Here is a 13,715-nt window from a genome sequence, read left to right as displayed (position 1 = left end):
AAGTTCTGCCTGGGAGAGACCTTGCTGATGCAGTATAACTACCTTGTGTCTTGTTGCTGTGCTCAGTCTTGCCATGGTGTATGACTTTTTACAGTAAATTGTCTTCAGTAACCTCACCTTGTTAGCTGAGTTTGGCTGTTCCTCACCCAGTTTTATTCCTCCTGCACAGCTGTTTCTGTTTCAGTTAATGATTGTGTTCCAACCTACATATTGCATTGATGATCATTAGCACCTGTCTGGTATAATTGTTTAATCATACACCTGACTATATGCCTACAAAATCCCTGACTTTGTGCAAGTGTATCTAGAAGAATTGTTTTGAAGGCAAAGGGTGGTCACACCAAATACGGATTTGATGTAGATTTTTCTTCTGTTCACTCACTTTGCATTTAGTTCATTCATAAATATAATCTATTAACATGTCTATTTTTGAGAGCATTCTTTCTTTACAGCATTTTTTCACACCTGCCTAAAACTTTTGCACAGTACTGTATTTATATATTTTTTTCCATCTGTTCAGCCTGAAATGCTTTGCATTTCACCCTCCCTCCTGCTCCACTCTGAAGGTATGGCATTATCTGCTGTTGTGCTGCTATTTGCTTGGTCACCGTTACGCCAGAGAAGACACCTGAAAGTTCCTAAAACATCGTTTCTCATGTGCAACTCCCCTCCTGCCCAACACTACAAACATGTCAGTTTAAAAATTCTCAGCAGGATCAGCACGATCTCATTACTCCATCCTGACTACATGAGGTACCCGTCAGGTTTCCAAACACTACTGTGCTTACACACCGAGACCATGCGTTTCTGGCTCTGATTACTTCCGACTCCCAGGCTCTATAAATGATATATATTTTTAAAGTTGTGCATGGGCCCAACACTTTAAACTCCTATTGATATAAGCAATGTACTAAAACCCTGCATTTGGGACAGGACTAATGCTGACCTCTAATACAGTGCAGCTTATCGAGAGCCATACAACGTCATACAAATAAATAATGTAAAAAGTTAATTAGGAACAGAGTTCAGTGGGAATGAAAAGCAGACATGCAGGAGGTCCCAAAGGTCGAGGCACCTAACCCCGCTGAGCCATGACACAAACGAAGGCGTTCGAAGCTCGTCATGAAAAGGCGTTTAGTAAAACAGAATCTGAATCATTGATCGATCTCTGCAGAAGTAAAGCATCAGAAGCTTTCAATACAAAACCACATACTTATGGGTGCGTGTAATGCTACATGTTCCTGGTACGGATTGAAGTACTTGTACTGCTTTCCACAGAATTCACATACATAGTTCCCCGTTTCTGTGAAGAGAAGGAAGAAAATTAAATGTATTTTTGGGGGATATTTGCTTCATGTTCATATGACCGATTATCGTCCTGTCCTGTCACTCAACTCCTTCAGCCAAAACTGATCAGATGGGAAACATTGATAAAACCTTAGCAGCTCTATACAAGAAGCACTTGTAATGCAGGTGAATTGATACAAAGCTACACGTCATGTTGCTAAACTGCTTGATGTCCATTGTTTTCAATATTCATTGTTATTAGTGTGTACTGACATATAGCATGCCTTTTTTGATGGTTCAGATTTATAAATGACATATACAACTGAGATGTCAACTTCAAGTGATACCAACTACTGATCAATTAACAGATTACACGTAATTCAAGCATAACCGCCAGTGTACCTCAGAATGATTCCAAGTTACTTTTTACTAAACAAAATAAATAAAATGGCCAAATGGATCTCAAAATTGCTGACTTTTCCATTACCGGGGTGAAGATGAAGACCGAGGGCACTTACTTGGTCCGATCTTCTGGAAGGGCTCCACCTGCTCCTCCTCTTTCAAATCTTCCACGGGAATAACACTCTGGTCATAGGGGTCTGCAGAAGGCGCAAGATTCACAACACTTCCAACAGTTACAACGTTTTTAACACAATCTTATTCAATACATGTTGTTAAGACACAGCAGTGTTGTACTGGGGAAATGTACACCAGCATCAGACTCTCACAAGACAAACATTTACTGACACTATACATGTACAGCAGGAGGTAACATATAATGAACCCCTTATTATATGGAAATATAAATCGGGGATCAGGACTACGAAAGATAGACCAAGAAGGCTGTAGATTGCAGCAGAAATCAATCCCGAAGCACACTGCCTCAAACTGACATTGATTGTCCTGTTTAACCCTCCATGGCCAGTTAACCGTTTTTTGGTCAATTATATTATTTCATGGTATAGGTTAGTTAGCAATCGAAGCCATGGGGGCGGGGGGTTGGGTCCAGCCCATTCTTTGTTAAGCTTTGTAAAGGTTAAAAAGCTTCACCCATTGTCTTACACAACCAAAATAATATTGATCAGAATTACTCCACGATTAGAAATGACTCGCAAGACACTCCACAGATGCAAAGGCATTGATTAATGCTACCTCTCAGCTACCTCAGAGACATGTAATAAATTAAAGATTATTGTATTGGGTCGCCTTTGTTTAATATTCGGACATTAAGAACCCCCTGCCCTATTTTAGTTTAATGTATTAGTTTTAGCCTTGTTTAATGTATTTCAAAAGCAATCTCTATAATTACTCTCTTAGCCTGCTTTCCTGGGTATTATAGGGAAAGACAATTCTCTCGCGAACAGAAACTGTGTTCCTCATAATGGGCCCGTTTAGGCCAAGGATTAGAGGTTCACAAACTTCAATTCAATGCAGTGAACCTTTAGCTGGCAAACAAACTCAACATGTCAAGTCACGAGACATGTGGAAATGTCATTTGTACTCCAAGATGCTAATTTGTTAAGCATGTAAAGAAAAATAGGCAAAGATTTGTAAAAGGGGTGACACTTCTAAAACAATCAGACAATGGTACAACTAGAAACTTAAGTTTTCAGAACATAAAAAAAGAAAAACATGTATTTTGCTGAACTGGCAAATATGTAAAATAAATTAATAATAATGAATTTACCATCCACAGCATGTAAATCCCTGTGCTCCTGAAAACAGCTGTAATACTTGTACTTCTTTCCGCAGATGTCACAGGCATACCGGAAATTATCTGAAACAGATACAGCGTTGTCTTGTGTGGTAGAACAGACAGCAGTTTCCATTTGATACCATAGCTAATGATATTGTTGTTTTAATCCACTATTTCACTACTTTTTTCCCTCTCATGACTTGTGAATGCAGTTTAGAAGTGAGCCAAGAAAGAAAAGAAAGTCTGACCTGTGTTGATGTAGAAGGGATACAAGTGTTGCTAAAGTTTAACAGTTAAAAGCACATGTGTAAGACAGAGAAAATATATGGATACACAGCTCAATTCATTTAAAATAAGACCCCGTTCACACTTATTAGGCTGGCCCTGGGCCGCCTCAAATTTAGTCCGGCTTTTTTCAGACACCCCGTTCACACTTGCAGTTTTTGGAGGCCTAAGTGCGTCACATATGCGGGCAAAAAGGCGGCCTAAACTAAATGCATTCCGGGAATAAACAAATCTGCTCAAACAAACCAGTGATGGATGACATTAGGTCTGCTTACAGGTGTATGCGATGTGTTTATAATCACAACTTATTAATATCGATTGGCTATTGTTCGGTTCTATATTTTATCTTAACCCTTTGCAGCCGAAGCTTTCTAAAATAATTAAAAATGTGCTGGTTCAATGGGGAATCTAATTCATATATTGCCCTTTTCAAATGTCTATCTTCGGTTCTGCAAGTCTAAAAGTGCTGTTATACAATTCACCCGAAAGCGAAGAACCTTTATTAGGACATCAGCATTAAATCACAAGAAATCGTATGCATTAGTATGCAATCGTATGCTTCGAAAGCAGCCTCTGTGATGCGTCTGTAGTGATATCCTCAGACAGCAGCGCTGGACACTTCCTGAGGTTTGTTTTTTAACTTTATCTTCCATCCACATTGTAAACAGCACTTTCATTTCTGCATCGTCCCAGTTGTCACCTCTAATGCCGGCATTTGTAATTGTACTGCTCAGCTCAATAACATCGCATTTCGGATTGCATAGTAAATAACTGGTCTCATATTAAAATGCACTGATTTGAATGGAAACCTGCTTCGTTCACAATTTCACAATGCAATTTCCACGTGTAAAATGCATGCTGTTAAATTTCAGACTTCAATCATACTTAGTACAAGAAAAAACAATAGCAAGTTTACCAGCTACACACTTTCATTTTAAATGCAGTGTGTGAGCTGTCTTGGTGCCCGTGTTTACTCTGTGTTTTTTGTGTGTTTATTCTGTGTTTATTCTGCGTCTCTCAGACACACGTCTCTGGGGGCGGGGCTTGAGTTGCGTCACACGCTGACGCTTTCCACCGACCCAGGGCCCGGCGCGTTCACATTTACATTTAGGCCGGCATTAGGCCAGGTCGAAAAGTGGGACTAGTTTTGACCCGGCCCAGGCCCATAAAAGTTAAGTGTGAACGGGGTCTTAGATGCAATACATTTTCATATTATATAGAAAATAACAAAACTGTATAACTGAATAAGTACAGCTAGAAGTCACTTATAGACCACATATAACATCTCGCAGTTTGCAATGCTTTTCTGTGCGTATTATCCCACACAACTAAGGAATGTCTGAAATAAATATATGAAGATCTAGATGTAACGCTGGTAAATATATACGTTTCTCAGGTGGCAATTTCAAAATATGCACTGAATGGCAAACGAAATATTCTAAAAATCTTTTAGTATTTCAGGCAGAACGTTGCTGCCACAACTATTGAAACTGGCTGAGAATGAGAGTGAGAGAGTACTGGACTCATGGGCATTGAGTCTCCGGGTCAGGATTATTCTGAATAACAGGTAGAGGATTGGCTCATGTCACTGGAAAAAGTTTCACAGACTAAACAAAAAAGTGCCCAATGCAATACAAGCAACAACAGTAAGCTCATTTGCATAAAATGGATTAATGCCGAGCTCTCTCTTTTCAGGCATTATGTTGTACAAGTAGATGAACAGAACATTTGACATGCCTTTGTAAAGTCACGTTAAGGACATAGGCAGCCCTTCACTGTGTTAATAAGTGAAGTGTGTGAAACCAGATGTGTGTGATTTTCCCAGTATTTGACCACAGCAATAAATGAGCGGAAATTCAATTTCAAATCAGTCTTGAAGTGGGCATTGTGTCGGCAGAATGATATTTCAGAGTGATATTTATATAATGCTGTGAATGAGTTCTAGATGATCTTTAAAAAAAACTCACACTTACTGTTTAATCCCTGGGAACCTCCTTCTCCAGATCGTGTTTCTGTTTCTGCAGAAAGAGCTGATGGTTAAAAGAAGAAAAGCCCAATAAGACACTGTAAAGCACCAAGTCTTCTAGCTGAACAACAAATTGCTGTTCAAACGTGAACATGCAGAACTTTCACAAAACCAGGGGCTTCGTATCCTGTGAGTTTATCCAATTCAAACAGGACCCCCCCCACCCCATCATATTCGCATGCTGCCATTTTCCCTTTATTGTATTTTCCGTCTACTTTTTGCAGAATAATCCAGCCTTTCAGCCCCAAAATGGTATGAACCACTTCTTCATAGTAAGAGGACAAATGCACCATGTTAGAGATTGGAAATTCATTTCACACCACGCATCACACAGGAGCCGATAGAAACACGGCAGGGCGCCGGGCTTCACCGCAGTCCATGTACATGAAGCTCCCCAGCACAACGCAAAGAGGAAGTGCTGAAAAGGCAGCCAAGCACCGCGTTCGGCAAAGTGTCTGCATTTACCTCGGTGAGCCCTGACGTGGGTCTGAAAGCAGTTGTAGTATTTGTATTTTTTACCGCATATTCCACACACATAGGAGCCTGCAAAGGAAAAGGAAGTTTGGTTTTCATCTGCACAAACTGAATGTGTCAAAGTAAGTATTTCAATTCAGATCAATTCAGCAGAATGCATTTAGTGAAAGTTATTATATATTCACAGAACATGAATAACCTGACTGAATAAAACCCTCCTGGAGTGAGCTAAACACACATTGTAATGTACAGTAAGTTGGCATCCTTATTTGGAATAAATGTCATTGACTCCATGTCCGACATGTCTGCCTTTCAGGAGAAAATCTAGAACGAATGCTGCAGACGGCGCAGCGGGGAGACACTCACCCAGAGTCTGGGAGTTGCGGGAGCCGCCGATGACGACGCAGATCTCCGCCGGCAGGTGCCCGTCGCTGTCCTTGCCGTTGTTCTGGGCCTCTTTGGTATCGTCCTGCCACGGCACCTCCTGCAGGTCAAAGTCCTGGCTCGGCTCCGACTTGACGGCCTGCGGGGAGGACATGACGGAGGCCGAGAGCTGTGGCCCCGCCTGTGGCCCCTTCTGAGCCTCCTGGCTGTTCATTCACACAGCTCTACTGTCTGCCTGGAAACACACACAGGAGGAGACGCGCCGAGGTGTTTGCATCTCTGTACTTCACATCGAACAACTTCATTCACAAAACCAGAGTTTGTCATTTGTTCACTTTTTCTGAATCTTTGACAACCAGTAACAGCTAATGGCCAAACCACACTGTGCAGAAATCAGAAACATCAGGCACACAAACCACAACTTGATTTGATGACAGGCTGGGTAGGTGTGTTTAATTTACTTAATATACACCTTTATGCAAAATAATGTAGATGTTTTAAGAACGTACAATTAACTACATTTCACCTGCATCAACACAATCAAACAAACAAACATTTTAAGTAATATATAATTTACCATATTAAACCTTTACTCCACCTAACAAACACAAAGTACATTTCTACACAACCTACCATTAGTAAAAACTGTATACATTATAAATTATAACACTTGATTTGATCCAAGTCAACAGATCTTATTTAGATCTGATAATAAATCAGTTTGATTCCTTGGCAATTTTGCAGTATAGCCGATGAATAACTGGATAAGAGACATTTAAAGTCAAAGCAAGAGAACAGGATTCAGAAACAGGCCTAACAGACAACATTTCATAGAAAAACACCTTTCCAATAAAATCAAATATATCTTTTCTATTTACTGATTTTATTGAGGTTTAATTTAAATTATTTTTATTTTCAAACTCTGGGGGAAAACTACTTTTATTAGCAAAAATAAAAAAAGTGAAATGACATTTGAATATGTTTTTATTCTGCGTTTATGGTTTCCGATTAAACCACAAAGCCTAGCAATTACACTGTAATTTGAAATGTAGCAATTGTTCTGTAAAAATGATGAGAAAATGTGTGTGTGTTAAAAATAATAGCTAATAGTAAAAACAAATGTGTCTAATTTGCACTTTCGACTGTTGGCATGTCCTCGGTTTTCTTTGATTAAGTTAAATCAAAACTTTTAATCAAAGCATACAGTTACCACATAATGACCCGCAGGGACTCGAGAACAGCCAGGCCAAACACAGCTTGTTCTCGGGCTGATCTTGGCTGCAGAGGAATCTGAGATTCCCTCGCGTTGGGACGTTTTAAGCTGAATCAGAAGTAGGAATCGCTGTACTGTGGCAACAGTCTAGATGCTGCTGATGGGGGAAATGCATTATGTGATAATTACCTCACTATCAGAGCATTTAAACTGCTGATTTGGCTCAGAGTTAAAGTGACACGTTCCTCTGACCCTCCCCTGCAGAGCGGCCCGTCAGGTCTACTGCGGTCATGTGACTGCTCACCATCACTACCTCGTTATGCCAGTGAGATCTAGGACTCGTTCATCTCCTCAGTGTTATGCAAATAGTGATGTTTACTATTCTATATGGAACACAGTCAGAACAATTTAAAAAAAGATCCAAAGTGAGCAGTTGTATCAGAAATTCACATTTCACATTTTAAATTCACATTTAAAATCTACAAAGAATCCTCAAGCTGAGCACAGATCATCTCCATTAACTCCAGGAAAGATATTGAAAAATTGAGTCTTTCTGCAGAGTCTCTAGGAAACAAGAAATATGAAGAAGGCCAAAAGCACTAGATCCTAGTGGACATTTTACAGGAAAACATTACAAACATTACATTACAATTTGTTAAAAAGCAGCATAAGAAATAAAGATAAATAAAAGGCCTCTGTACAATGACATATAGTCACAATTCATGAAGCTTCCAGTGCCCCTGAAAACAGCATGCATTGCAAACCTGACACACGTTGGAGAGATCTATTCCTAACAGAGCGGAGCTGGAATATCGCTGCGTGTGAGAACTGATAATAGGGTGACACACACCAGAGAGGCTGTGTAGACTGTTTGACAGGGTCCACACCGAACTCCTCAAATGAAATTCTGTGATTTCTTCAGGACTTAAACCACAATCCCAAGAATTCAAAAAGCCAATCTAATTTTCCAGCAGTACGACCTTCAAACCCTCCCAAACGTAGACCAGTGATATAGCTTTATATTATATATATATATATCAGATTATATATATATATATCAGTAATATATATATATATATATATATATATATACACTCACCTGAAGGATTATTAGGAACACCATACTAATACCGTGTTCGACCCCCTTTCACCTTCAGAACTGCCTTAATTCTACGTGGCATTGATTCAACAAGGTGCTGAAAGCATTCTTTAGAAATGTTGGCCCATATTGATAGGATAGCATCTTGCAGTTGATGGAGATTTGTGGGATGCACATCCAGGGCACGAAGCTCCCGTTCCACCACATCCCAAAGATGCTCTATTGGGTTGAGATCTGGTGACTGTGGGGGCCAGTTTAGTACAGTGAACTCATTGTCATGTTCAAGAAACCAATTTGAAATGATTGGACCTTTGTGACATGGTGCATTATCCTGCTGGAAGTAGCCATCAGAGGATGGGTACATGGTGGTCATAAAGGGATGGACATGGTCAGAAACAATGCTCAGGTAGGCCGTGGCATTTAAACGATGCCCAATTGGCACTAAGGGGCCTAAAGTGTGCCAAGAAAACATCCCCCACACCATTACACCACCACCACCAGCCTGCACAGTGGTAACAAGGCATGATGGATCCATGTTCTCATTCTGTTTACGCCAAATTCTGACTCTACCATCTGAATGTCTCAACAGACATCGAGACTCATCAGACCAGGCAACAACTGTCAACTGCTTCAACTGTCCAAATTTGGTGAGCTTGTGCAAATTGTAGCCTCTTTTTCCTATTTGTAGTGGAGATGAGTGGTACCCGGTGGGGTCTTCTGCTGTTGTAGCCCATCCGCCTCAAGGTTGTACGTGTTGTGGCTTCACAAATGCTTTGCTGCATACCTCGGTTGTAACGAGTGGTTATTTCAGTCAAAGTTGCTCTTCTATCAGCTTGAATCAGTCGGCCCATTCTCCTCTGACCTCTAGCATCAACAAGGCATTTTCGCCCACAGGACTGCCGCATACTGGATGTTTTTCCCTTTTCACACCATTCTTTGTAAACCCTAGAAATGGTTGTGCGTGAAAATCCCAGTAACTGAGCAGATTGTGAAATACTCAGACCGGCCCGTCTGGCACCAACATATATACATACACACACACATATATATATACACACTCACCTAAAGGATTATTAGGAACACCTGTTCAATTTCTCATTAATGCAATTATCTAACCAACCAATCACATGGCAGTTGCTTCAATGTATTTAGGGGTGTGGTCCTGGTCAAGACAATCTCCTGAACTCCAAACTGAATGTCTGAATGGGAAAGAAAGGTGATTTAAGCAATTTTGAGCGTGGCATGGTTGTTGGTGCCAGACGGGCCGGTCTGAGTATTTCACAATCTGCTCAGTTACTGGGATTTTCACGCACAACCATTTCTAGGGTTTACAAAGAATGGTGTGAAAAGGGAACAACATCCAGTATGCGGCAGTCCTGTGGGCGAAAATGCCTTGTTGATGCTAGAGGTCAGAGGAGAATGGGCCGACTCATTCAAGCTGATAGAAGAGCAACTTTGACTGAAATAACCACTCATTACAACCGAGGTATGCAGCAAAGCATTTGTGAAGCCACAACACGTACAACCTTGAGGCAGATGGGCTACAACAGCAGAAGACCCCACCGGGTACCACTCATCTCCACTACAAATAGGAAAAAGAGGCTACAATTTGCACAAGCTCACCAAAATTGGACAGTTGAAGACTGGAAAAATGTTGCCTGGTCTGATGAGTCTCGATTTCTGTTGAGACATTCAGATGGTAGAGTCAGAATTTGGCGTAAACAGAATGAGAACATGGATCCATCATGCCTTGTTACCACTGTGCAGGCTGGTGGTGGTGGTGTAATGGTGTGGGGGATGTTTTCTTGGCACACTTTAGGCCCCTTAGTGCCAATTGGGCATCGTTTAAATGCCACGGCCTACCTGAGCATTGTTTCTGACCATGTCCATCCCTTTATGACCACCATGTACCCATCCTCTGATGGCTACTTCCAGCAGGATAATGCACCATGTCACAAAGGTCGAATTATTTCAAATTGGTTTCTTGAACATGACAATGAGTTCACTGTACTAAACTGGCCCCCACAGTCACCAGATCTCAACCCAATAGAGCATCTTTGGGATGTGGTGGAACGGGAGCTTCGTGCCCTGGATGTGCATCCCACAAATCTCCATCAACTGCAAGATGCTATCCTATCAATATGGGCCAACATTTCTAAAGAATGCTTTCAGCACCTTGTTGAATCAATGCCACGTAGAATTAATGCAGTTCTGAAGGCGAAAGGGGGTCAAACACAGTATTAGTATGGTGTTCCTAATAATCCTTTAGGTGAGTGTGTATATATACACACACACACACACACACACACACACACACATCACTTTACCACGGCCTTTTCTGTACATTTCATAAGATGTCTAGTAAACGGGGACTTCAAAACAGTTTAAAATGTTTAAAAATATTAACGATTTACCAATTATGAACAAATACATATTTCTACCATTAACATTTTTTGATTTTGCAGTGGGATGCAATTAAACTCTAAATCAAGGGGAGACTTAGAATAAAAAGATAATTTCCATGCGTTTCGTCTCAGTGAGAATGCTTTCTTGCATGGAAAGAATTGAATGTAAAATCAAGCATTTTGCTTTAATCATTTGATTGGTTGTGTTGTATACTGAACACATTTTAAAGAATTCAATCTCTGAAAATGTATGTTCACATTCACAACGTTGTATTCTTTAGGATTAAACATGTTTTAAAATATAACTAGATTTCAATGTATTGTATATAAGCCTACTGGAAAACAATTTAATCTGAAAACTACTCACTGCTTGTTCTTGTGAAATACTGAATATGATATAAAAATCTTAAAACAAAAGTGCTATGCTATGTCCATTTAAAGCCAGATTCTGCATTTATTTTAAATCTAAACCAGAATTTGTGTAACATCTAGGCTGTCATCGTCAAGACCGGTATATAATAATAAAACACATTTGATTTGATGAACATCCCTCAAGGGTAAGCTTGAACACTCCTGTACACTTCAGTCTGTGAGGGTTTGGATCCGAATTAACAAGTTTCCTCATTGTGCAAATGAGCGTCCAGAGCAGAAGGAAGCTGCGATTGTGGTTGGGATTGTGATTGTGACGGCTGTGAACAGGGTCTGTGGCGAAAAGTCAGGGTCACATTCAAGACCGAACACTTGGGCTCAGAATGACTTGACAACAGCTGTAGCTCTATGGAAAATGAAAAGGCATTTCAGAAATGTATATATTTTTTTTTCATAACTGATCTATGACTGACTTTCTCCAAATGATTCCTCAGCACTCTCTCTCGCAGGCAGGGGTAAGCGCTTCACATTTTCCATAGCACACCTCCCCCCAAATTGTTCAAGAGCAAGAGTGACATGATCATTGACATTGCAGATACAAATCTTGGTCCAGAAGGAATTTTATTATTTAAATGTCCTTTAACCATAGATGTTCTACTTCAAATTGGCACTTAACAAGCAGCAATTGGACAGGCATGTGGTTGAATAATTTGCATTTATTGTAGTATCATTGTCACATATGATTTTGCTTTAAAACACATTTCACCAAATTTAAGACTGTCACATAAATCCTATTTCCTAAATTCTCCAGAAAATTAGGATGGATCAGTACTTTGAAAACCATCTTTGCAAAAGACAAATTTGCTCAGCTCAGAATGTGCCTGTCCTTTGTCTGTTCTCTTAATTTCTTCAGTAGGATTTGCTTTACAGCTGTGCACTACGAATAACGAGCAGTGTAGTTTCAAAACCCAGAGTCTAAGGAAATTGATGTGTGTGTGTGTGTGTGTGTGTGTGTGAGAGATATATATATATGGTTACCACACACACCCTCCCCCCCCCCCCATGGCTACAAAATTGCAACATTCGCTACACTGTGTTTGTAGGCTCTATGTTGGGCCCTTAGGGATAGAAATCACACGTTAGAGCAACACATTTCATTCCTACATGGCTCCTTCTCTCTCACACCAGGCCACATTAATATATGTGATAGACACAGAGCAGACAAACCACTAGGGTAGTGACCTTGTTGATGTGAAAGCACACGTTCAGCCACTGAAAAACAGGCTTAAAGGTAGGGTATGCAATCTTTTCCAGAAACATTTTTTGTTATACTGGTTGAAAGTCTCTTCACATCCTGATAGCAATCAATAATTTAAGTGGTCTAAATGTAAATATATATATATCTTCTGTGGAAGGGACAGGACTAAAAAAAGGATCGACCAATCATTGCATTCGGTCCGAATGTAATGATAGGATGTCCTTCCTGTCTGTCAATCTATATTTGCATACCGCCGCGCAACTTGTTCGCGCAGACAATCACACATCATCAGCGCGGTTACCTTGACACTGTGCAGAGCGAGCGCAAGAATGGAAGGCGAGCCGCAGCTACTATTTTTAAAAACATAACTGCAAATAAGTTTTTTTCGTTCGTTATTATTGTAATGTCTAACCTGTGAATGAGACATGCAGTAATCTGAAACTGTTGCGATCGATTCCACCCACACGTCTCTCCTCCTGGCGCTGAGACTCTGCTCTGTGTGTGTGCGCATGTGTGATAGAGGGGGCGTGGCTTTGGAGACGCCTCTGAAGCGAGGGCGGGCTCTGTGCTTTCAAAACAAGCTGCTGGCTGCTGGCTTCTCAGGATTGCATACCCTAGCTTTAAAGTTAGGTGACGCTAAGCACACTGATTTATTCATACATACTACTCCAATCAGCGCAAAATGTCTCTAGTAAAATCTATATGGTGCACTCAACGAACTGCAATCATATAAATGTAGGTAGGACGTGCATTCTGAACAGAAATGCTTTGCAGAAGTACTCTATCCTTCCAACCGGGACCAGCTGAGTATTTAAAATGCCTTTTGTTTTGCTAATGGTATATTTCCCAGCTCCTCCCAGTCTACAACTGATGTCGGCTGCTAAACAAACCAGAAACAGAAGTCGGCAATCTAATAGGAAAATCTATCCTGAAAGCAAAATTTCTGTAATTAGGATTTTGATCAACACAGCTGCAATCAAATGTGCTTAATTTGTTTCACATGATTAAATGGATCAGATCAATTTTAGCTCGAGTAACAGCTGAATAGCATGATGGATGCTCACAACTGGATGAATCAACATACATTTTCCAAAACTGTTTAAACGTAGAAGAAGGGTGTAATTGGATAACATTAGTAATAGAACAAAACATTTTTTATGGCAAATGTTTAACTTGTTTACGTTTGCTATTGTGAACTGAAACATTTTGTCATCAGGGT

General features: G+C 40.4%; 1 protein-coding gene across 6 annotated transcripts in view; it reads right to left on the bottom strand.

Annotated features, from left to right (window-relative positions):
- znf618 (zinc finger protein 618) overlaps nucleotides 1-13,715 on the bottom strand; it is a 50,290-nt gene that overhangs the window by 19,586 nt on the left and 16,989 nt on the right. For 2 of the 6 annotated variants that reach the window (XM_066712600.1, XM_066712605.1), the window contains exons 2-7: nucleotides 6,135-6,387; nucleotides 5,760-5,837; nucleotides 5,236-5,298; nucleotides 2,975-3,064; nucleotides 1,806-1,886; nucleotides 1,214-1,303 (exon numbers count right to left, since the gene is read on the bottom strand). In XM_066712600.1, the coding sequence (XP_066568697.1) occupies nucleotides 1,214-1,303; nucleotides 1,806-1,886; nucleotides 2,975-3,064; nucleotides 5,236-5,298; nucleotides 5,760-5,837; nucleotides 6,135-6,366 (634 nt within the window). In that variant the 5' untranslated portion in view covers nucleotides 6,367-6,387. The remainder of the gene's footprint in view (nucleotides 1-1,213; nucleotides 1,304-1,805; nucleotides 1,887-2,974; nucleotides 3,065-5,235; nucleotides 5,299-5,759; nucleotides 5,838-6,134; nucleotides 6,388-13,715) is intronic. The other 4 variants (XM_066712604.1, XM_066712606.1, XM_066712603.1 and 1 more) reach the window with 3 other exon arrangements.

This window comes from Amia ocellicauda, chromosome 9, assembly GCF_036373705.1.
Source record: "Amia ocellicauda isolate fAmiCal2 chromosome 9, fAmiCal2.hap1, whole genome shotgun sequence".
Lineage (NCBI taxonomy): Eukaryota > Metazoa > Chordata > Actinopteri > Amiiformes > Amiidae > Amia > Amia ocellicauda.
The sequence above is the reverse complement of the archived record's forward strand: the minus strand, read 5'-3'. Positions and strand labels throughout refer to the sequence as shown.